This window comes from Myiozetetes cayanensis, unplaced genomic scaffold, assembly GCF_022539395.1.
Source record: "Myiozetetes cayanensis isolate MyiCay16 unplaced genomic scaffold, myiCay2020 scf10, whole genome shotgun sequence".
NCBI lineage: Eukaryota > Metazoa > Chordata > Aves > Passeriformes > Tyrannidae > Myiozetetes > Myiozetetes cayanensis.
The window spans coordinates 20,929,978-20,951,187 of record NW_026086605.1 but is presented as its reverse complement, the minus strand read 5'-3'; the positions used below and the strand labels follow the sequence as shown (position 1 = coordinate 20,951,187).

At 40.1% G+C, this 21,210-nt stretch overlaps 1 protein-coding gene across 13 annotated transcripts in view; it reads left to right on the top strand.

Moving 5' to 3' along the window:
• The window catches only part of USP54 (ubiquitin specific peptidase 54), a 95,950-nt gene that overhangs the window by 72,823 nt on the left and 1,917 nt on the right, over positions 1-21,210 (top strand). For 6 of the 13 annotated variants that reach the window (XM_050334932.1, XM_050334941.1, XM_050334917.1 and 3 more), the window contains exons 12-22: positions 3,196-3,327; positions 3,616-3,996; positions 5,070-5,304; positions 6,102-6,241; positions 7,236-7,409; positions 10,383-10,502; positions 11,648-11,840; positions 14,106-15,559; positions 17,912-18,030; positions 19,147-19,287; positions 20,775-20,961. In XM_050334932.1, coding sequence (XP_050190889.1) covers positions 3,196-3,327; positions 3,616-3,996; positions 5,070-5,304; positions 6,102-6,241; positions 7,236-7,409; positions 10,383-10,502; positions 11,648-11,840; positions 14,106-15,559; positions 17,912-18,030; positions 19,147-19,287; positions 20,775-20,961 — 3,276 coding nt within the window. Of the gene's footprint in view, positions 1-3,195; positions 3,328-3,615; positions 3,997-5,069; positions 5,305-6,101; positions 6,242-7,235; positions 7,410-10,382; positions 10,503-11,647; positions 11,841-14,105; positions 15,560-17,911; positions 18,031-19,146; positions 19,288-20,774; positions 20,962-21,210 lie in introns of those variants that run through there. The other 7 variants (XR_007631413.1, XM_050334959.1, XM_050334980.1 and 4 more) reach the window with 7 other exon arrangements.

Below are 21,210 nucleotides of genomic sequence, written 5' to 3'. Positions count from 1 at the left end.
GATCTGTTAAGTCTGTTTGAAAAGCTATTTTGCTGTGCCTTAAATAGATTTTCGAAGACATGAGAGTTGAATCAGCAGCCGTCAGTTACACCAGAGTGTCAAAGCTATCATTCTGCTTTGTCCTTTTAGTTGCAAAATTGTTGCTCTCATGCATGCATAATTGGTTCATTTGAAACAATCTATGGTACGTCAAAATCTGAAAAAAATACTTCAAATTTGTTTTATTTAGCACTCTTTGATTCTTCATCAGAGGTCTGAGTAGTTGTAGTACACAGATTAAGACAGACCAACAGTCCTTCTAATGTTTTAGCAAATACTTAATGCTGTAGGTACCAATCATAGTCTTAGGTGGGGTGTGAGAAAGGAGAGAAAGTTGGAGCAGAATTTGAGTGATGAGGAAGCAAAGTATCTGTTTATCTTCAGAGAACAAAGAAGACAAAATTGAAAATGTTTATGGCAAATTGCTTAAATAATCTGCAAAAATGGCACAGAGTCTATTGGATTAGGTTCCTCCCTGCAAAACTTCGCCATGTAGAAATCAGCAGAAAAGGAGAGTTAAGGGGGATGGTTGCAAACATGTAAGCATGAAGTTCAGCATGTAACCTTTTGTTCTGTCATTTTTAGTGACTTTGTCCTTTTCTTTTTCTTTCTTCTCCTGTTGATTCTATCCTGTGTTATTCCCTTCAGCTTAGCCTGTCTCTCCACCTAAATTCAGTTGTCCTTATCTTCCCTGATTCAACCTTAGCTATAGTCAGCCTGTCCCCTTAGCTAGCTACTTGTCTGGGCATTTCCCCTCTTTTTTTACCTACCCAAAGCCTTTCCAAAAAAGTCAGTGTACCAACTCATACAACTGCTCAGTCATCAAATGCTGATCCGTGGGGCTATAAAGAAGCCATCCACATTTGACCTGTCAACTGAATCGTTCTGGGCAAGAGCAGGATTCTTCATTTAATGGCCATTTACCCACTACTCCAGCCCAGAAAATTATGGACCCTATCCCACATCATCCTCCGGGGAAGGACCACCATTGGGTCGTATGACCTCAGGCTCCTGGGTACTTCAGAATGGGGGCAGAAGAGTGGCTGCATTAGCCCTCTCTTTGCTCCTACCAACCTGTGCTGCTGAGAAAAATGTGCGTATTCCGGCTGCCCTATTCATGCAACTGAGATTTCGGGGAGGGAGTAGAGGGTGCTCTTTCTTAACCCGTTTGATTTCATTTTCTTCTTTAACACACTCTTAGACACGCACACACAACTCCTACAAAAACAGACTTTTCCTTTAAATATCACTGTTTGCTTATAAAACCATCCCAGCTCTGCAGGGTGAGGAATTTGAGTCATACATTCAACGAGAGACATATTTTAAGCTTGTTAGTGAATTTTAAAAAGTGAGTGTAAAGTGTTAGCTAATACCCTTGGGATTTTAATTCCTATATGCATACATTATGTTGGATTTAGTTTTTGTTTCGAAGTGTCCAAGTAAAGACAACAAAACCTGTGTTCTACAGACTTCTGATTCTTGGCCTCTCCTCCATGGCTGTTAAATGTCTGATGACAACGGGACAAAATTTGCAGTTTTTGAAAGGAGGAGAAAACATTAATGCAAAGCTAGCAGCCTTCATTCTGCAAGGCTAAACTGGGCTTGCAGTAGTCTATGCAAATCCTGAGTTAGTGCTGGTAGCACTAAGTTTTGTCAAATAGCTTCTATTATGGTAGTTGAAGGATGCTAACCAAGCAACCCCTATCAGGTTGAGTTGTTTAACTAGAGAAGTTGTGCATGCTGAAGTGAAACATAAACCTCTTCTATCTTGAGAGGAGACACTACAAGGTATAATGATGTTCTTGCAGTCCTTGAAAGGTGTGTGACAGTCTGTACTGTGAAGGGAAAAAGAAATTAATCTAAAGCACAGAGTCATGTTCAGTCACCTAAATGCTATGCATCTTCTCCCTTCACTGCCAACATTTCTTTTACTTCCTTAATTTCTTTTCTTTTATATAATCTGCTTGTTTCTAAAGAATTTGGCCACAAAATAACTCTCCACTTGACAAGTGAGTAGAAAAGCAAGCCTTTTGTAGCTTGCTTTTTGTTGTTTGGATTCCTTCTCTTTATAGCAATTGTAGCTGTAGTGAATTGGGTTTTTTAACTGTTGAAGGTACAATTTTACGTGTAAAGTCTTCTTTAAATGTTGTTGATTTTTATGTTAATCTCCAGAGAAGGGAGTCTGGGGGTTGTCACTCCACTATCCAGTAGTAGGGATTTTCCTTTTCTATCATCCTATGCAAGGGGAAAGTTTGTGATATAAAGGCTAGAGAAAAGTCTTTGTAGCTTATTCATAAATTCCCTTCTTATCCTGCATCACTGCTTGGGACTACTCACGTGAGTAAAGCCATGCGTGTGTTTGTGCTTGCAGGTTTAGGACTGTGAATGTGCGAGAACCATAAAATTAAGAAAAGGCGATACAGAAAACTTGTGATGTCAAATACTCCTAATTCACATTTGATATGATGAAATGGGGACTAAATTGTGTGCAAGAGAAAATATAGGCATTCAGACCCATAAGCTGTAGTAAGGGAATGTTGTTGTGTGTCAGCTGGTTCATGTTCATGGTTTGTGTGTGTGCTCTTAGCTTGTGGCAGATGTGAATTAGCTGGCTTAGCCCTTGAGAGCCATGCGAGGTTTCTTCACTGTAGACTAATCTAACTCAGATTACTTAGTGTTTGCTACAGGCAGAGATAGTGTAGTTGGATAGTTAGTGCAGAGCAGCTGATGATGTGCAGTGATTTATTATTAGATGGTAACTCGTTCATGTGTTAAAGTCTTTATTTAATAGAGTAATGTCAAGTAAGCTATCCTCAGGAGTTTCAGTTCATGGTCATTAAAACTGACAGCAAGAAAGTGGTGTCCTTAGACTATTAGAAGACAAGGCAGAGTCAACCTTTTCCTTTCCCTGTGGATAAGTGTCATTAACCAGAGTCCTTGGAGGGGCTGTATTCCTTTTTTATGACCTTAAAAAATGGAACATACTCCCCAAGACAAAACTAAAAACTTATGGATGCAAAAACTTACCCGAACTTGCCAGTTAGCGTTGGAGTGTCTGCAGCTCCGAAGGAGCAGTAGAGTCCTACTGCTCTTAGCACAGTGAGCACTTGATCTGAAGGCTCTTGTCATCTCTGCTGCGTTCTTCTGTCCTTCCAGGCCACTTGACTGACAGTGAGTGCAATCAGAGGCATGTTTCCAAAAAGGGCTCGCTAGCAGACCGCAAGAGGAGTTCTAGCCGGTCTCGGCGAAAAGGCGATGAGGCTCAGTCATCAGGATACCATAGTGAAGGCAAGAGATGTTACTTTATTTCAAATATCAGTATCTCTCTGAATGTTTTTAAGATCCTCAGTGTGTGCATGCATTTTGCTCATGACCTTCCTTGTTTCTTCTGTCTTTGTTTAGTTTTTGGTTGTTTGGTTCTATTTTGTTTCATTTGTTTGATTGGGGAGTGTTGTTTTTCTATTATTTTGTTGTTTTGGATTGCACTTTTCAAAGTCTGCATGAAGATGCTGCAAGTAGGTCTGCTGGTTTAATTGAAGTTATTTTTGTGGCTTTTGCTGTCTCTGTAAACTGCAGGAGAAACCTTGAAGGAGAAACAAGCCCCCAGAACTGCCCCCAAACCATCCAGCAGCACCAGCAGGCTGAGGGAATTTAAAGAGACAGTGAGCAATATGATCCACAGCAGACCACAGCAGATTTCTCAAACCGTCCAGAATTCCCCTCGTGGAGGGAGTAGTGTGGATCAGGCAGAAACACGACCCTTGAAAAGCCTCCCTGCACACTCTCGAGACTGGGAAGTGGAGAGTACCAGTAGTGAGTCAAAATCCAGTTTGTCTAGCAGGTACCGGCCAACCTGGAGACCCAAAAGAGAGTCTCTGAATATAGACAGCATCTTCAGTAAAGACAAGAGGAAACATTGTGGCTACACTCAGCTTAGCCCTTTCTCCGAAGAAGCAGGTAAGAGTTTGAGAAGAAAGGTTTATTTCAGAGTATGTTGAAAGTGAAATTTTGAACATGGAATTTAGGTCAGTGGTGAGTCATGTCTGTGAGGGCTGGTTTTTGTGTGGGTATTCATATTGCATGTATGACACTTCTGTTTGATTTCTGTGTGCTACATTTCTTGTGTAAGGAAATAATAAGGGAAGCATTGCCACCTACCCTGCTTAAACAAACACAGGGCTATACTGCTAAATGTCTGGAAGTTCATCCTTTGGAGTGGCCTTTTGTCTTGGTCTATTTTTTCCTCTGGTTCATCATGGTATTTTTACATGATGGCTCAAAGAATGGTGCAGAAAGTACCTTGTGTATCATTATAGGGTTCTTGTTGTGAGGATAAGAGCCTAGCAGCCAGTGATGATTATCTGTGACTGTTCTACACTATAGAAACAATCAACTTGTACATAGAGACTTTGTCCTCAGCTTTGCTGGTTTTGGAAGTTGAAAAGAATTGGGAAGCATAAATGAATATGTATGGGGGAAGGTGAAGGGAAAGAGAACAGAGCTTCAGGGAAGGAAGGGAAGCAAACAAGAATCAAGTGGAAAGACTGTGAAATCTGTAAGGAAGAATTTAAAAAAAAAAACAAACCAGGAAGAAATTTCCTGTCCTCTGTGAACTGATGTTATATAAACCTCAACAAATCATAAATGGTAAAATAAACAATGTAAAAAATAGAGCATCTGAAGTAAATATGACAGACTACTGAAAATATACTTGGGTATACTGTAAAATTATCTTGTACAAGTACAAATTATTATGAGGAGGAAAGGATTTTCTTTCCAGACTTGATTGTTATGGTAAGTTATACTAAAGGGGGAAGATTCAAAAATAAATTTATTGAAGAGGTTATTCTTAATATTACTAAGAATGCCATGAAAGTATTGGGGTTTTTTCCTGCTTAATACTGTGAGTTTTACACTAAATTAAGGATGGTGCTTCTGATTTAGCCATAGTTGAGCAGCTAAGTATATGTATGGGTGTTTTGCTGGTATTGAAGCTTGCACTACCAAGCTATTTGGTTTTGTCTTGACAGGTAAAGAACTTACTGAGAATGAGGTGAAGGAACATGCTGTTCACGAAACAAGGTCAGGCCAATCCAATGTGAGATACAAGCGTGGTGTGCTGGGCCGGGGCACCCAGCACCATATGGTGGATCAGCATCCTCATCTCATCCAGAGGATGGAGTCTGGCTATGAAAGCAGCGAGCGCAACAGCAACAGCCCTGTTAGCCTGGACATGCCCTTGTCTGAGAGCTCAAGCACCCACAGGTAGATTTCAACAAACTTTGTTTTGAATGACTGAAGTCTTGATTTCTATGTAGAACATTTTTCAAAACACTGCTCCTAGCTTGTATTGGGGCAGGGAAGAAATAGTAGGGAAATGGGAACCTTTTCTTTTCAGTATATTAATAACTTACTGCTAGTGGGAAGGAAAAGAGCGAGTTAAGTGAGAAATGTTGTCTAAAATGATGCATCTGAAATAGTTGTACCCTTAGTCTAAGGCTTAGAAACTCCATTAAAATATCAAACTCTGTGCTTGTCCTTTGAGTAGCTCATAGTCCTTCTTGTTTCAGTTAAGGCTTCATAGAAGCCTTGTACAAAATGAGAATTCAAGTCTTGTAAAGAAATCTTTGATGTTTTCAGACATACGTGCAATATTTATATTAAAGTCTTTGACATTTTCAGACACACTTGCAATATGTTCATGTAAAAATAAATAGGCAGCACATTGTGTGTCTCTCCTTGACTTAGGAAGCTTCAGGCAACCACACTCTTAACACTGTTTACAGCCAGAATAGTAGATTTGCAGCTATAAGAATCTGCTTAGAACAGCTCTCAGATGACAGCTTTAATATGCATTGCATACTCTTATGGAGGAGAATAGAATTATTGTCCTCCTACTTGTTAACATCCTCTTTCTCTGTTTCTCCCTAGATTTTCTTATAGTAGATTTCTTTTAAATTAAAGTGCAAGTAAATGTTTATGTGTGGATACAAAAAAAGCAGATAAAATTTCTCCTGGAGAAATTAATAAAATGGTAACCTGTAATGACTCTCTTTTTGGAGGGATGTTCATATGAAGCGAGCAAGTGCATTTGTTCCTGCCTGGCGTAACATCCCAAAGTCTCACAGTAGCAGCATCTTGGAAGTGGAGTCTGCTTCATCAATTGGGAACTGGACAAACAGCCCACACACCGTTGGGAATGGTAAGAGGCACTTAGTTATGCAAGGTAAATTGTATTTGGAGTTGGTTTTTTACTTTCTGGGTGTTTATCTTCACAGTGGAGTTATAAGGCAAGGAAAAAGAAACATTGAGGAGCATATCCTGTGAAACACATGTAAAACTTATAAGATTTACCAAAGGGGATTGCAAAAAACTTCGTTGGAATATTCCTTTGATCATGTTGCTGTGGCATCTCTTTTGAATATTGACTTAACTGATACAATAAAGCTCTATTTCCTATTCTTTCTTATAACTCCGTATTCTACCTCCCCAGCATAACTTGTGATAACTAATAGACTCCTGAAAAGAAGCTTATAATTCTATACAGCAAAACTCTCTGAAATGTGTTTATTTACAAGACGTTTGGGCCTAAGACTGAGCTTTTCTGCAGACGTGCACTCTGCTTGTGTATCCTAAGCAAATGTTTCATTCTAGAGAACATCTGAGGAAGGGAAAGGGAGGAGACACTTCTTGAAAACCAGTAAAAGTTGAATGGTGAATGATTGATTGATTTCTGCTGTGTAGGATATTGATACGCTTCATTTTCCTCCCATTTTCATCTGTTTTATGCAATTAGGTGAAAAACATCTCTCTTGGAATCCATTTTACTTTCAAAAGCTAGTGATCTGGCTAGATTGACATAGCATTATATACAAATTATAAGCACAGTAAGAAGCTTCAAGATTTCATCATCAGTTTAGGGTTACCTCTTCCAATTATTCTCTCTGTTCTTTTCTTGGGTCAGGGAATCCAGAGGTGGGCTGTGCTGCAGGGGAGCTTGAAGCAATACTGTATTGGGCAGAGTTTTAAAAGTAAAATTTAACAAAGCAGAATTTACGATCTGCAATTATGGTCTTTGCTTTGTCAGACTGTTATATTCTAATGTTAATTTTATTCTCCATTGATGCTTTGTCTTTTAGGGGATACTCTAAGAGATTTAACTATCAAAAAGTTTGGGTTTTCTTTATATTTTGAAGGTGGAGAGATGTTTATTACTTTAAAGAGTGAACTGGATGAATTGCAAGAGGAGGTGGCAAGGAGAGCACATGAGCAAGAACTACGCAGAAAAAAAGAGAAGGAAATGGAGGCAGCAATGGGCTTTAATCCCCGTCCCAGCAGGTTCATGGATCTAGATGAACTGCAGAATCAGGGTAACTTTTTGACTGCAGTATATTTTGCAAGATGGTACTGCTGAAGTTTTTTGAACCTTTGAACTTGTAAGTTTGGGTGTCTCTCTCCTCATCCATCCCCCGTTACAATTTTGTACCTTCAGTTAGTGAAATACCATCCATTTCAAACCCGTGGGATGTGAAAATATTATTTGGTATTTTGACCAAATTTCCTTTTAAATGAGAAGACTAATGCAGAGGTATTTTTAATATATTTGGATCTTTCCATTTTTACAGTGACACATGCTGTTAATAGTATTGATATCTAGATGCACCTATAAGGCTTTAACCAACACCTTGGAATGAGCAGGGCTGTTTGTACCTTTCAGGCACCTCAGCTTCACCCACAGCATAACTTGTTTATATAAACCATTGTTTTGTTTCTGATTGATTTTAGTAGCTTTACAGCCTTGAGTAATTCTACTTGTTCCTACCCTTGTGCTTTCCAGTCTTTCTCCCTGCCCAGCTGTGCAGCCACAGCACTGGTGTGGGAACAAGTAATCTGGCATGTTTAAGTTGGATCTAATTGAAAATCTGAGCTGGGTTTAGGTTACATATCTCTTCTAAGAATTGAAAAAAAAAAAGCCAAATAAGTCTGATTGTCTTTTCAGTGATGACTCCTCATCTTTCTGGCAGGAGATGGCAGCAGAAGAGCAGCAGAGGGAACATGGCAGGATTCACATGTAGTACCTTTGTTTTAGCCCTAAATCTCCATCAACCAGTAAGATAAGTCAGAGAGAAGTGGGATAAAGTGCAGTGACCCAGTCAAGAGTGAACCCTGAAGCCTGATGGAGCACTTAAATGGGGGTCCTTGGTGGGTCAGCAGAGCCAAGAAAGGCCTAGTGAACACCTGGGCTCTGATCCAACAACTCCATGATCAGGGCAATCCCCTGTGGCCTCCTGTGTTGCCAGGCCTCCTGGCATCCCCATGCTGCTTGTGGCAACCTGATGTAGATAATAGTTGAGGTGCTGGTTTGCTGCTGCAGTGACAGAGAGGAAGGAGAGGGGCAGCCCACAGCATTACTGGCTCTGGACACAATTCCAAGTGTGCTCTGCAGCCTACAGCCGTGCCAACTGCTCAGCAGCCAAAATGGCACAGTGCCAGCGGCAGTTGAAAAATATGATCTCTCTGAGAATGTCCGACTGTGGGAATGTTTTTATCATTTTTGCTGAGCATCAGTTTCTCTTTACGATTCTACTATGACCTACTGGTAACCAGGTGAAAAATTTTGATGTACGAGGGTAGATGGATATCTTTTTTTTTTAATTAGTATAGTGTTTACTTTTGTAATAATAATGCTAACTATGTAAAAATTGAAAAGTAAACCTCTATTGCTGAGCACGAGGATGTTGTCTTCTCTGCTGCTCCTGCCTGAAAGAAAATAGCATGTTCTTCAATACGTTATCCCTCTTTGATCTCTTGTATTAGTTGGTAGAAGCAAAATTGCCTAGCTTTTCTTTTGTTAAAAAGAAAGTAAACCAGACTAGTGCCTAATGAAAAAGGAACTCAATAGAATGTTTGAGTTTAGAGGCATTGGCTTGAGATCTCGGAAAGTCTTTGTTGACTCCTTTTAAGTCTTTCCCTACCCCAGTCAGAGATACAATGCTTGACATTAACAGACTACTTGACTGCCTTGAAGGCTTGCTTGTATGCAGAACTCCAGAACACTTGTGACTCATTTTCCCCTCAAGTAAACTGCTAAATCCATGCAAAGAAAGCTAACTTTAGTATTTTGGCCTTGATTACAAGCCTCAGTTGCCTTGATTTTGGAACTGAATGTGCTGCTTGATTAACTCACTGCTCTAACAACTCTCACTTCCCTTTCTGGTACCAGCTTTTCATGCGAGTTCTTTGGGGTTATGGTATAAGAGTTTGTATTTACATCTGTGCACAGGGATGTTGGGGAGCAGGTCAGGCCACAGCACGTGTCATGCAAGTTGAGACAACATAATTTATTGTTAGCTGTTAAAGGTACTCGTGGTCTCTACCACAGTGAGAGAGTGGTATTTTGTTAAATACTCTGTTAAAAAAAAAAACAGCACCCCTAAACAAAGCAAAAAGTAAGGTTTTATTTTCGGTTTTCCCCTGCCTCATTCAAATGTGTATATTTTTGTGCATAACTCACATAATGCCCATATAATATGTCACCTATATAATAGGTGACACCAGACAGTTTGGGCATTTCTTCCTTTTGGAACTGGATGTTCTGATGCCAGGACACTCTTTTGTTTTTGTGTCCAAAGAAGACTTATCTGTGTCTTCTCCAACACTTTTCCTAAATTGTTGCAAAAAAAATTCTTGACAACTTTCCCTTCCTTCTCAGCTTCTTACACCTGTATTCTTCAAGCTGCAAGACTGTTGAGTTTTCATATTCTGTATGTCTCTTTCAGCAGTTGAGTGTATGCACTGAACACATTTGTAACTGTATTTCATGCAGGTATTTACACTCATATTCAAGTCTGAGTTTTCTTCTCCTGTGGGAGTAGTTGGATATCTGAAGAAGACACAGGTGGTTCCTGTCAGAAAACTTAATGTACAAGGAAAAAGCCCTGATCTGCTGTATTTTTTTACCAATATGTTTTGATTTAGATTTAATTCTAAATTTAGATTAATTCCTACTTGACAGTTGACCTGACTCTGTGATGTGTCTGTACCATATTTTGTACTGATTTAGAGTGTAAAAATAGTAGAATAAGCCAATACAGCTCTCTCAACTCAAGAAAATTTGAGGAGAAAAAAAACCAATTTCATGTTGCTTTACTGTGTCCAAGTCAAGCATATCAGGGTGCTCTAGATGTACTTCTGCTTAGGGAAGGTTAGGTGGTGCAGTCTGGGATACGTGCAGCCTCTGCCAGACTCCGTATATGGAAGAATTTGGTGATCACGAATGGGATGAGGGTAAGTGAGGGTTCTGCAATGAATGAAACCAAAATGAAGGGTGCTGCCCGTTGCAGGGAGGAGTGATGGCTTTGAGAAGTCGATGCAGGAGGCAGACTCAATCTTTGAAGAGTCACTGAATCAGGAGCAGAAGGGGGATTGTGCTGCAGCTTTGGCTCTCTGTAACGAAGCTATATGTAAGTAACTTTAACCGCCTGAGCTATTGCGCTTTTAACAGTGTACTAATCTCATAGAATAGAGTCTGAAACATGGAATCCATTAAATGGTCAGGTAGTAATATGGGGATCCGGATGGTCTTTAGGATCATGCAGAATTTTTCATTTTTATGAGCATTCCCAGTGGGGGTTTTAGTCCTACTCCTCTTCATCTCTGTTTTTTCATGTTTGCATTCATTTTGTTGTTCTCTCCAGTGCTAAGGTAGTAACAGCACTGGACTGTTGATACACCTTTTTGGTGCTAAATGGTATGTTTCAGCAAGCACCTCGTAGCTAAGTCCCCTACCACTCAGTCCTCACAATTTTCCCCCATTGTCAGGCCAAATTGCAAAGGCCATTAAGTTCCCCTTTATGTCATGGAGTGCGTAGCATAGGAAGAAAATAATAGCCCACTCTTGAGTCCTCTGGATTAGGAGGAATAAACTATGCTGTACTTGAACTTTCATGAAGAAAAAAGCATTAGGACATTGAAGTGCTTAAATGCATTGTGACCTTTGAGAATGTGTGCTATGTGATTTCATTTTATTTTTGGTGTTTTTCCATTATGACTGGCTGGCTGTCTCACCTCATGCTCCCCTCTGTCTGTATAGAATGGCTGCAGACAGGGTGGGTAGCTCCTTGCATTTGCATTTAGAAATTGGCTTTTATAGATTGCGGAATAAAGGGTGCAGCATATGGCTGTTGTGATAGTTCTATTAGCTACCATTCCAGCAAGGTATATGCTGAATCTCAAATCCCACCTGGGTATTCCTGCTCATAAAGGGGGAGTCCCAGGTATGGAGGATGCAGGAGAAGAGTAGATGATGGAGTAAAGCATCAATGTGGTAGGGTTGGAAAGAGCCTATCAGAAGGGGATGAGAAGTTGGGTAAAACAAGGATTTTATTTTTTTAATTTAATTTTGGTTTAGTTTCAATTAATGTATTTGTACACCTGGCTAAGCTGAATGTGCATTAATGGAAACAATAGCATCCTTGTGAATTCTTTTGTGGCAGTATTTGCATGGTCCATGTTTTATGTTTCCGCTCCATCTTTTTTCTTTTTTTTCTTTTTCAATTTTATTCCTTTTTTCTGTTTGTTTTCTGCTATGTTTTCTTTTGCATTTTAGCTAAACTAAGACTTGCCATGCATGATGCCAGCGCTAGCACTCACAGCAGAGCCCTAGTCGATAAGAAGCTGCAAATCAGTATCCGAAAAGCCCGGAGCCTCCAGGATCGCATGCAGCACCAACAGCCATCGCAGCCGCTGCCGCCGCCAACCTGCCACCCACCGCAGGGCGGCACCGTGGCCCAGTCTACAAGGTAGTCCAAGCACATCACCTAGACCCAGATCTGAGCTGCATCCATGAGCAGTGCAGTCTGGAAGGAAATAGCAAACTATGTATTCTCCCCTGGATAGTCCAAGTCCTACTGTGTTACATCCTGTTCTTTTCTAGGTTGAACCCCATTATAAGGCAGGCAACTACCCCATCTTTCCCCTCACCACCCTCCTTCCCCCAGTCTTTATAGAATAGTTCAATGTGCATGTGTTCAGAATGTGATCTGTGACAGAGAATTGTAGCAGTCAGTGCCTGGCATCATTGATGTCTTATGCACCAAGGGAAAAAATACAATAGACAATAACCTGGCTAAAAAAGCGGGGATGTATTAGGATGAAATGTGACTGTTTATATTCAGGAACAGTTTCAGGACTCAGTCAGTAAAAGAGTGTACTATAGTAAAAATCTTGCTAGACTTGCTTTTATGTTGGGAACAGCAACCAGTGTGTTTAGTGCTCTGTAGTTTGAAAACTGTCAAGTACACTGATCTTTTCTTTCTAGTCCACTTCTATAGTGGTGCACTGGTACAACTCTTGGATCCAGATCCTGATACTGTCACCTTGACTACTCTATCATTCTTCATTTTCTTTCCGTGCTTCCTAACATCCTGTAGCCTGGCTTATCAATCCTCCTCAGTGTCTCTTCATGAGTCTTTCTTCCATACTGACTTTAACTATGGTATAATTAACTAACTCTCTGCTGTAGCTGATACTTTCTTCCTACCCTCTTTAGCATGCAGCTTAATCTTTTCTTCCCATACCATTCCGTCCAAGCACTAGACCATCCCTATCCTATTTCTAGGCTGTTTCTTAAAGTGTTACTTTTCTTCCCTCCCCCTTTTCTTACATGTTGTATTATCAGAAGCTTAGATGAAATCTCAGATGAGAATCCTTTTTCTGTTCCTTTTTGTAAAATACCACATACAGCTATATACAAAACCAGTTACTTTGCATACCTGCCAGCCTACAGTTCATAATGTTCTTTCCTTTTCCTGCAGTACCTGAATTACATGTAATGAAGGCTGATCTTTTTGTCAATCAGGGGTCCATTATATCCTCTTTTACAGGAGAAATGCAGAGCTGAAATCACGCATTTTGGCAAATTCAAAGAAAATGAAAGAAAGGAGCTTTCTAACTAATTTTGCTAATGCTAAACTTGCTCGCTGCTGCTCTGTGAAAAGAGCATTACTTTTGCAAAAAGCTGTATCCAATTAAATGTTAATATTGTAGTCAATGAGAAGAACCCTATTCATAGCCAGAGTTCTGTACTGATATAAGTAACACTGTAGATAGCGCTAAGTTTGCAATTACTCACAGACAAGGTTGTTCTGCTACACGTACCAACTCGGTCTTCACAGTAACTTGCATTCTGTGCATCTCAAGGAGGAAAGAAGGCAGTGATCTTACAGTTGCCTTAAGTTTCCTGTTGGAGCTGTTTGTAGCCTGTCACTTTCTCACAGGCACGTGGACTTGGTACATTTTTTCTGTCTGTACATTAAAAATGCTGAGAAAATGCAGAAAAGTGCCAAGGACATCTATGACCCAAGGATATAAATGTCTTGCATTAGTAAATAAAAGAATTAAAATTATTTTCTAGAAGTATGCTTAGAATACAAATTATTGTGAAATAGGAGTTACATATTTAGCTCCAGCTGTATTTAATGTTTTGGATAAATATCTCAAAAATGAGAATACAAAGATGATATGAGAGAAATTTCAACCTGTTCCTTCCATTTGTCAAGTCATTCTTCATTAAGTTGCCTGGAGACACCTTACAGAAATATTGTCAGTTTGAGTTCAGATCAGGAACATGTCCAAAGTGTTTTAAAAAATATCTAAGATGTTATTGTTGAAAACAGTTGTTTTATTTTATATAATGCTATTTTTACTATTCTTACAGTTATCCCTACCCACATACTCAGTCTCCTGGTTGAAGTGCTTAGGGTTCTGTACAAGAATACTTTATATAGAGCCTAACTGTAGCAAAAGACTCTTAAAAATATGAAATGGATTCATATTTTCATAGATATTTATATAGTTAGATCAGTTAGATCAATTAGAGTAGGAAATCAAAGTTAGAAGCAAGGACTAACATGTATGTATCTACCAAGTTACTGCAAAGACTTCATCAGAATACAGTGACAAAGGGAAGTGTTTTGAGGTATATGGCACCTATTGCGCGTTCTGTACCCTTGGAGTAAACATAAGCAATGACTACTGCTAATCATTTACTCTTCTGTGTGTTTTAGTGAACAGACTGGCCCGCTCCAAGTACTGCTGAGCCAGGAGGTACCACTGGAACCCAACAAAGAAGTGGAATTTGGGTCCAGTTCTTTCTTCCACCCACCTGCTTCCTGCCATGAATTGCACTCATCATTATATCCAGAGTCTTCCTCCTTGCCCCCTTCTGAAAGCAATCCATCCAACAGGATCTCTCCAAACTTCCAGTCTGCTTCTGCTGATTTTCATGACCAAGTTCCCTCTTTTCCCTATAGGCAAGGGTTGGCAGAGAGGTCTGCAAGAACTGAGAATGATGCCCACAATAGTGGGGAATTTGCTGACACCACAGCCACAGGGCCAAAAGACTATAGGGAATGCTGCAGTAGCAGCAAGTTAGAAGAGGTTCACAACATAACACCTGTTCTCTCACCTCAGTACAAGTCCAAGGCTAACACAGTAACCTCTGGGTCTTTGCCTACACTGTTTCCTTGTCCACATCCTCCGCAAGCAGCATCTCCTGAAAAGGACAGCCAGCACAGTCCTTGTTCCAAACTTGCCAGCTCTCCGGTGCGACCCAGCATTGATCATTTAGGGGCCTATCATGCAATGACCCCTGCAACTTCAGCCCCTACCCAGCAGTGCTCCTCGGATCCTTTGCAGAAAACAAATAAGTACTCCAGAGCAAACAGCCATGAGATTTTATTACCCTCACAGGGTGAATATGGCACAGCAGAAGGTTGCAAATCTGAGGCTTTTAGTACAAAGGGACATGTTCGCTCCTTGGCAGAGCAGTTTCAGAAAATGCATGCAGTCTCCCAGAGAAAAGGTACTCATGAAAAAGGTTGGATTGCTGCAGTGTGTCAGGATGAGAAGTCTCCAAAGCTAACACAAAAATCTTTCATCAACCCTTCATCCTCTGGTTACAGACAGCTAATCCATCAAAACCAAGAAAACAAAAACCAGTCTTCTGAAAAATTACACTCAGCTGTGGATATTAGGGATGGGGTAGTTTCTTTGAAGGGTTTTAGTGCCCAGCATGTTGTTTCTAAGAGTATTTGTTCTCACAGTGAAGAGCTGTGTAGAAGAGGTGGACAGAATGTAGCAGACCCTGCACCCTATGTGGAAAGGCACTGTCATGATGGAGGAATGAAAGAGGTGGATGATGGATCTACTAGTAGCATGGTTGCCTCTATGCCTGTGGACCGTTGGGTGAATAATGTTACTAGGTATTACAGTTCTCAGAAGGCTAATAATACTGAATGGCTTCCTGTACCTGGGAGGAGTCCACTCCTTTCTGATCAGAGAGCGGTTGGAGATGACTTGAGCAGGATCCCAGTACATCTGCATCCACAGTGGAATCAAGACACAGAACAGGAGCTTTCAGAACTGGAATCCCTCTATCAGACTAGTCTGCAGGCATCTCAGGCCACTAGGCCTTTCTTGGGAAGACAGGACAGTGCTAGGTATCCAGTTGACCAATCAGGTAAGAACGATGCAGCTGCTTTTCTTGGTTGACCTGCCTATGTACTCCAATATAGATGAAGATACATTTTTCCAGTTGATTTAGTTAAACGGGCATTAATCTGTGCACAGATGCAGAAGAATTCAGGTTGTAGACTCTCACAACATTCCAGCTAACTAGAGAAAGCAGTGTGATGGTACTGCCTCGGGAGGCTACAGAGTAGCTGTTGATCTTGGCAAATGGAGAGCAACATCTGTTAAGAGTAACATAGAAATAATGGATCCTGTTTTCAAGTAGGGAGCTAGCTGCTGAATTTTGCTGTTTGAAAGTTTTGCATCACCTCTGGAATTTATTAAACTGTTTTTATGCCTGAAATGAACATTCTTTACATTTGTGAATTTTAACTGATTGTATTGTATTCAAGAATTTAGTCTGTACCTGGTTCAGGGAATAACTTTTAAAAATGTTTCCAGCTCTGTGAGAGTTGAACCTGTGTTTTGCTAAGGACTACCTGCTTTAAGTTCTGGAAAATTGCTTGTGAAAGCAGCACTACAGATACATGACCTGCACTAAGATCCATGAAACCCTGTGGATTAGTTGGTGGTGAAAGAAATGAACAGATTCTGTTGGTAAAGTCATCTGGCTGTTGCTAGAGACATTCAATTAAGAGTCTGAGGACAGCAGTCTGGTTCCACTTAAGCTGATCTAATCTGCCTGAGGTGGAGCAACCTTGTTTCTCTGCTTAGCACAAGTGAAGCAAACTTCCATATTATAATCTGTGTCATAGCATTAAAGCTGTGAATTTTCTGGTTAAATTCAAAGCAGCCTGAAGTAGGTTGGGTGGGTATCAAAGTGATACAGATATAGCCATAGAGATATTAGATATATTGCAATACATACATAAGACAGGTTTTGCCCTGCTGTGCTCCCGTGGATGTGGAGCCTCCCTTGTTCCTTACCATGTCAGACCTGGCTGTGACCAGCGTGAGTACTGCAATAAACTCTTGAGCAGGTTTTTTTCAACAGCTTGAGTTTTCTCTGGAACTCTCTTGTCTTGCAGTCCGCTCACAGACCATTTGAGACATCGAAATGTGACTGTCTCCCATTTGTTGTCCTTTTGGTTTTCTTTCAGAGATAGACAGGATCTGACCTTACAGCTTTGCAAGTGCTCTCTTGCATGGGCTTGAATCAGAGGGTCTTATATGTTCTTACCAGTTGACTGATTATGGAAGTTCTTTCTGGAAATCTACCATGATAAAGCCCAGTTGCTTTAGTGTTACCTGAAGTTTCAGAGTTCTGTCATCAAATATACCATTTCTTATGCTGACTCTTCTTGCCTGTTATCCCACTGCATATATGAGGGTTGTGAGATACAGATATTCTTCAGAAGTGGACTGTGTGTTTGAGACCTTTTTCTTCTGGTTTGCTGTGACTTTCAGTTTCTTCCCAAGTTCTGCAAATTCTGTATAAAACTGAAAAGTTTGAACCAATGCATCTACTGTGATGAACTGGATGAAAGTCACCTGAGTTAGGTCTATGACAGCTCTTTCTTGCTTTTAACTTTGATTACCTAATCATTTGCAAATGCTGTTGACGTTTTCTAACCCATATCAACTGGTTTTGTCAGACCTTTACCTTCAGAATTATGGTGAAAATGCCTCTATTTCTTTAGTGGAGCTTTACAGCAGAGTTAAAGCCAAGACCTTGCTCCTGCAAGTGCACTATCTCAATGCAGAAAAGGTATCACTATCTGTACATCACTTTTCTTCCTTTATAATGAGATTCCCTGTGAACAGTCTTTATTAGGCCGTTGATGTGCCTGTCTGTTCCATGAGAAATGTTAGTATTGTAACTGGTTGATGGGGATTGCACTGGAGTGATTGTAGCAATTCTAGTTAAAAATAAGACATTTATCTATTTAATGAGCACAACTAATAGCTGAGAAACTATTGCATTGGGTGAGAACAGACAGGTGACTCTAGGGGGAACCTAAGGCTGACTTGTTTATTCTGAGTAACTTCAGGTAACTTCCTTCTGGTAACTATCTTTTGTCCCTTTAGGCCCCTAAACAATCTCACCTCTGTATCAAACAAGTGCTGGTGTGCAGTTAAGTCATTTAACTCTTAAATAGTTCAATTAACTGCTCCCCAGAAACCTGCAAAAGGGCAAGTGAAGCAGGCATGGTATCCTGATAGACTGTCTCCCCTTGCAGTTATTGGAGTTAGCTTATGTATTAACATTCCAAGGATCTCTGACTTCTTGTTCTGTCTGTGTAGTCTGTCTGTCTTTGCTGGTGTCAGACCTAAGATAGTCAGAAATGTGTCTCAACATGCAATCAGGCATTGCATTTAACCATAGTGTTTTCCTTCCCAGTCTCAATGAACCTGAATGTGAGGAAGCTGCCTGCTACAGCTGGCATGGGGCTCTCGAAAACCCCGACAGCAGAGATCGAGCGCAGTCTGTGTGGATCCACTGTCTCTTCTGTCTCCAAGGTGACATGTTCTTACTTAATATGTGCTAAAGGGGGAAGGGCTTGGCCTGTGCAAGGAAGAATTTACAGTGGAAGAAGTGAAATACATTAAGTGAAAGGTACTGGGGTCATTGATACTAATGTCAATGAGAATTTTAAGTGCAGTGTAGCTCAGGATTAATTAGCTAAAATATGAGTGACTCATGCTATGTGCACCTTGCATGCAGTCAAATGATCTAAATTCTGACTTGGAGAAACACATCCCTGAAAACTTTAAGATCTAGTCTCTTTGAACTTGCTGACATGAACTCCCTTGAATCACAACTAATGATAACTGCTTCTTGATGTTACTACTTGCAGGGGCAGAGATTTTTTTCTTTTTTTTTACTTTGTCACTATATATTATTAAAGTGGGGGATAATTTGGTGTTTGCTACAGTTAGTAGTTGGTCACCTCAGAATGGGAAAAGATTCTTTTACTTCTGTACTGGGGGAAGAAACTGTTTAAGTAACTGACAGCTACATATCAGTGCCTGTATATGAAGACAGGAAAGTATTTTCAAGGGGAAATGGCATTTCCTGTAATATTTCCATACTCGATAGAAGGAGTTTAAATGGTCTTCCTTTTACAGAACAAAGGAAAAGAAAAAGTGAATAAACATTTCCCTTGCTAGCGTAGCTTCCAGCACTCATCAAATAATCCTAGATCTTTTTTTTTACGAGACAACTGATAGTACTTTATCATAAGATGCCTCTCAGCTGCAGCTGTGATTATGTCTCCAGGGGCAGTGCCTTGTAGCAACAGTCAGTCCTTTAGGTAGATTCATTCTAGTAGAGACATTTTGTCCTGGCTTTAGGTAATTATAAAAGAGTGAATGTCACTTAGACAAATCAATCAGTGTATATTTACTAATGGAAGAAAGACTATAAGGAGTAATATTTTTAATCACCAAATCCAAACAGACCCATTAACCTTAAGTTTCTAAGGTAGTATCTGAATGAAGGATTTCAAAAAAATAAAAGGTCATGGAATATCACTGAAGTATATTCTGTTAGATTTCTGTCATCTCTTCCCTAAATTATTATACAAGGTTGATACTATGGAGAGCCTTTTCTGAAATGTGTGATATCATCTGCAGGTCGCATATACCCGAGAACATAGCGGGGAACCTGAAGAAGAGGAAATATACAGTGCAGAGAATTTCCGTCGCATTGCTCGCAGTCTCAGTGGGACAGTTATCTCAAACAGAGAAGAGACCTTGGTCTCTTCTCACAGTTTTGTAAGTAGAATGATGTGCATCTTTCCAAAGAGCCATCATCTGTGTATAAAGTTGCTGTTTTCTCTGTCTGCATTTAGTAGTTAACTAACAAGACTGCAGGCAAGTGAATAATAAGCCATGATGAAAGCATGTCTTTTTTGTTCTGTCCTTGGAAGAAGAATAAACTTTTATTTAAGTAACAAAGCCATCTTCTTCAGGTGTCATTGCAGAATAGTAACTGCTGCAGCTGGTAGCTAACATTATTTGTCAGTATACAGAAACATCCAGTATAAAGGTTTTTTTCAGTTGATGTAAAGTATTTTCACGAAAGCTTCTCATACACCTATAATTTAAAAAAATAAGTAATTTAAATAACATTGTGAAAGTTTCTGCTCTCTCATGGGTATATTCAGTTCAGCAAATAGCATTTTTAGAGAGTAAAAGTAAGCTCTAAAGGGGAGACAATTCAAGACTTGGTACATAAAATGCAGACCTACAGGAAGTACCTAAAAATAAGAAGATTGACTTTTCCTTTGTCTTCTCTGTTATGTAGTCTTAGATGCAACTTAAAACTGTCAGCAAGGAAAACAATAATAGAGTGTTTAGTGACATAGCCAGATATAATGTGACATTCTGGCTTAGACTGAATTTTTTGCAAACTGTACTTGTTTTATTTATTTATTTTTATTTACTGTATTAGTCAAGTGTAGAAGAGTCTCAATTGCAAAATCAGTTGTTTAAACTGGTTGGTCCAGTTGCACCTTTCTGCTGTGTACCATAAATTAAGAACATGTCAACTTCAGAGTGTTTGCTCCTTGGTGTGCTTTAGTTAAGGGCTTTAACACGTACCTGGAGGTGCTGGCAGAAGCAATTACAAACCTTTGGTGTCCAAGACCCACCCTCTCTGCTGGAGGTTTTTATTCCCACAAGCCGCCAGTGGGATGGCTGTCTGTTACTACTCTTCAAGTTAACACTGGGCTCAAGTCTGTGATGATTTGTTACTCAGCCATCCCTGCTTTTTGGGGCAGGTACCTCCTAACAGAGTGAAACAGTACAGCACAGGTAAATACCTTAGCTGCAGCAGGTAAATCTGTTTATAGTCTGGAATAGGAGCTTTCAGAAAAGCCTGCTAGGAAATAGGAAAGAAGGATGAGCAATACTCTTATTTTCATGGCTTCTATAGCTTTCCAGTTCCAGTGCTGACTGCCCTGCCATTGTTTTGTGGATTCAGTTTGTGAATCAAACCTCCAGGAATGGTTTGTGTTTGTTTTGGCTTTTTCTCTTTGGTTCCAGTCAAATGATCCTAAGTAGCCCACACTGCAGTAAGAGCCTTACTGGATTGATGCAGTTTTTATTTGTCTGTCCTTTTCACACACAGATGCATGTTTTTGTTCCGGTGACTCATCCCTTTCTTCCTTGAATCAACACCGTCTTTGCTTGATTCAACCCAGCTCTGTGTTTACTCATCATTTTATGTTCTGTTCTTCTCCTTTCTCATTTTATAAAAGGAAGCACCAAATACGAGGAAAATGCCAGTGGACACCAGCCACCGTTCTTCCAGCTCCACTTCCCTTCCTTTCCCCCATGATCCTCCTGTATTTCCCTTTGATCCCCAGCACAACCCAAACCAGGTGCAACACCCACCCCATGATGTACTGATGCCCAGCATGGTGGGCAAGGCACGTAAACTGTCAGGTAATCACAGGACTTTTCATCCTTCTTCATGATCAGAAATTTTGCTGAAATGCAGCTCCTCCGTTCTTGTCTTTCATAATGGAGTTTCACCATCTGCCTAATTCCTCCAGAGATCTGGAAGGAGAAATCACTTGTCTTCTTCTCTGCCCTTTGGAGTTTTTCTGTGGTTCTGTGCTAAATGTGCATAACCTAAGCCAGTAATCTTTATGGAAACATCATGATGACTTTATATAAAATCATATTAATATT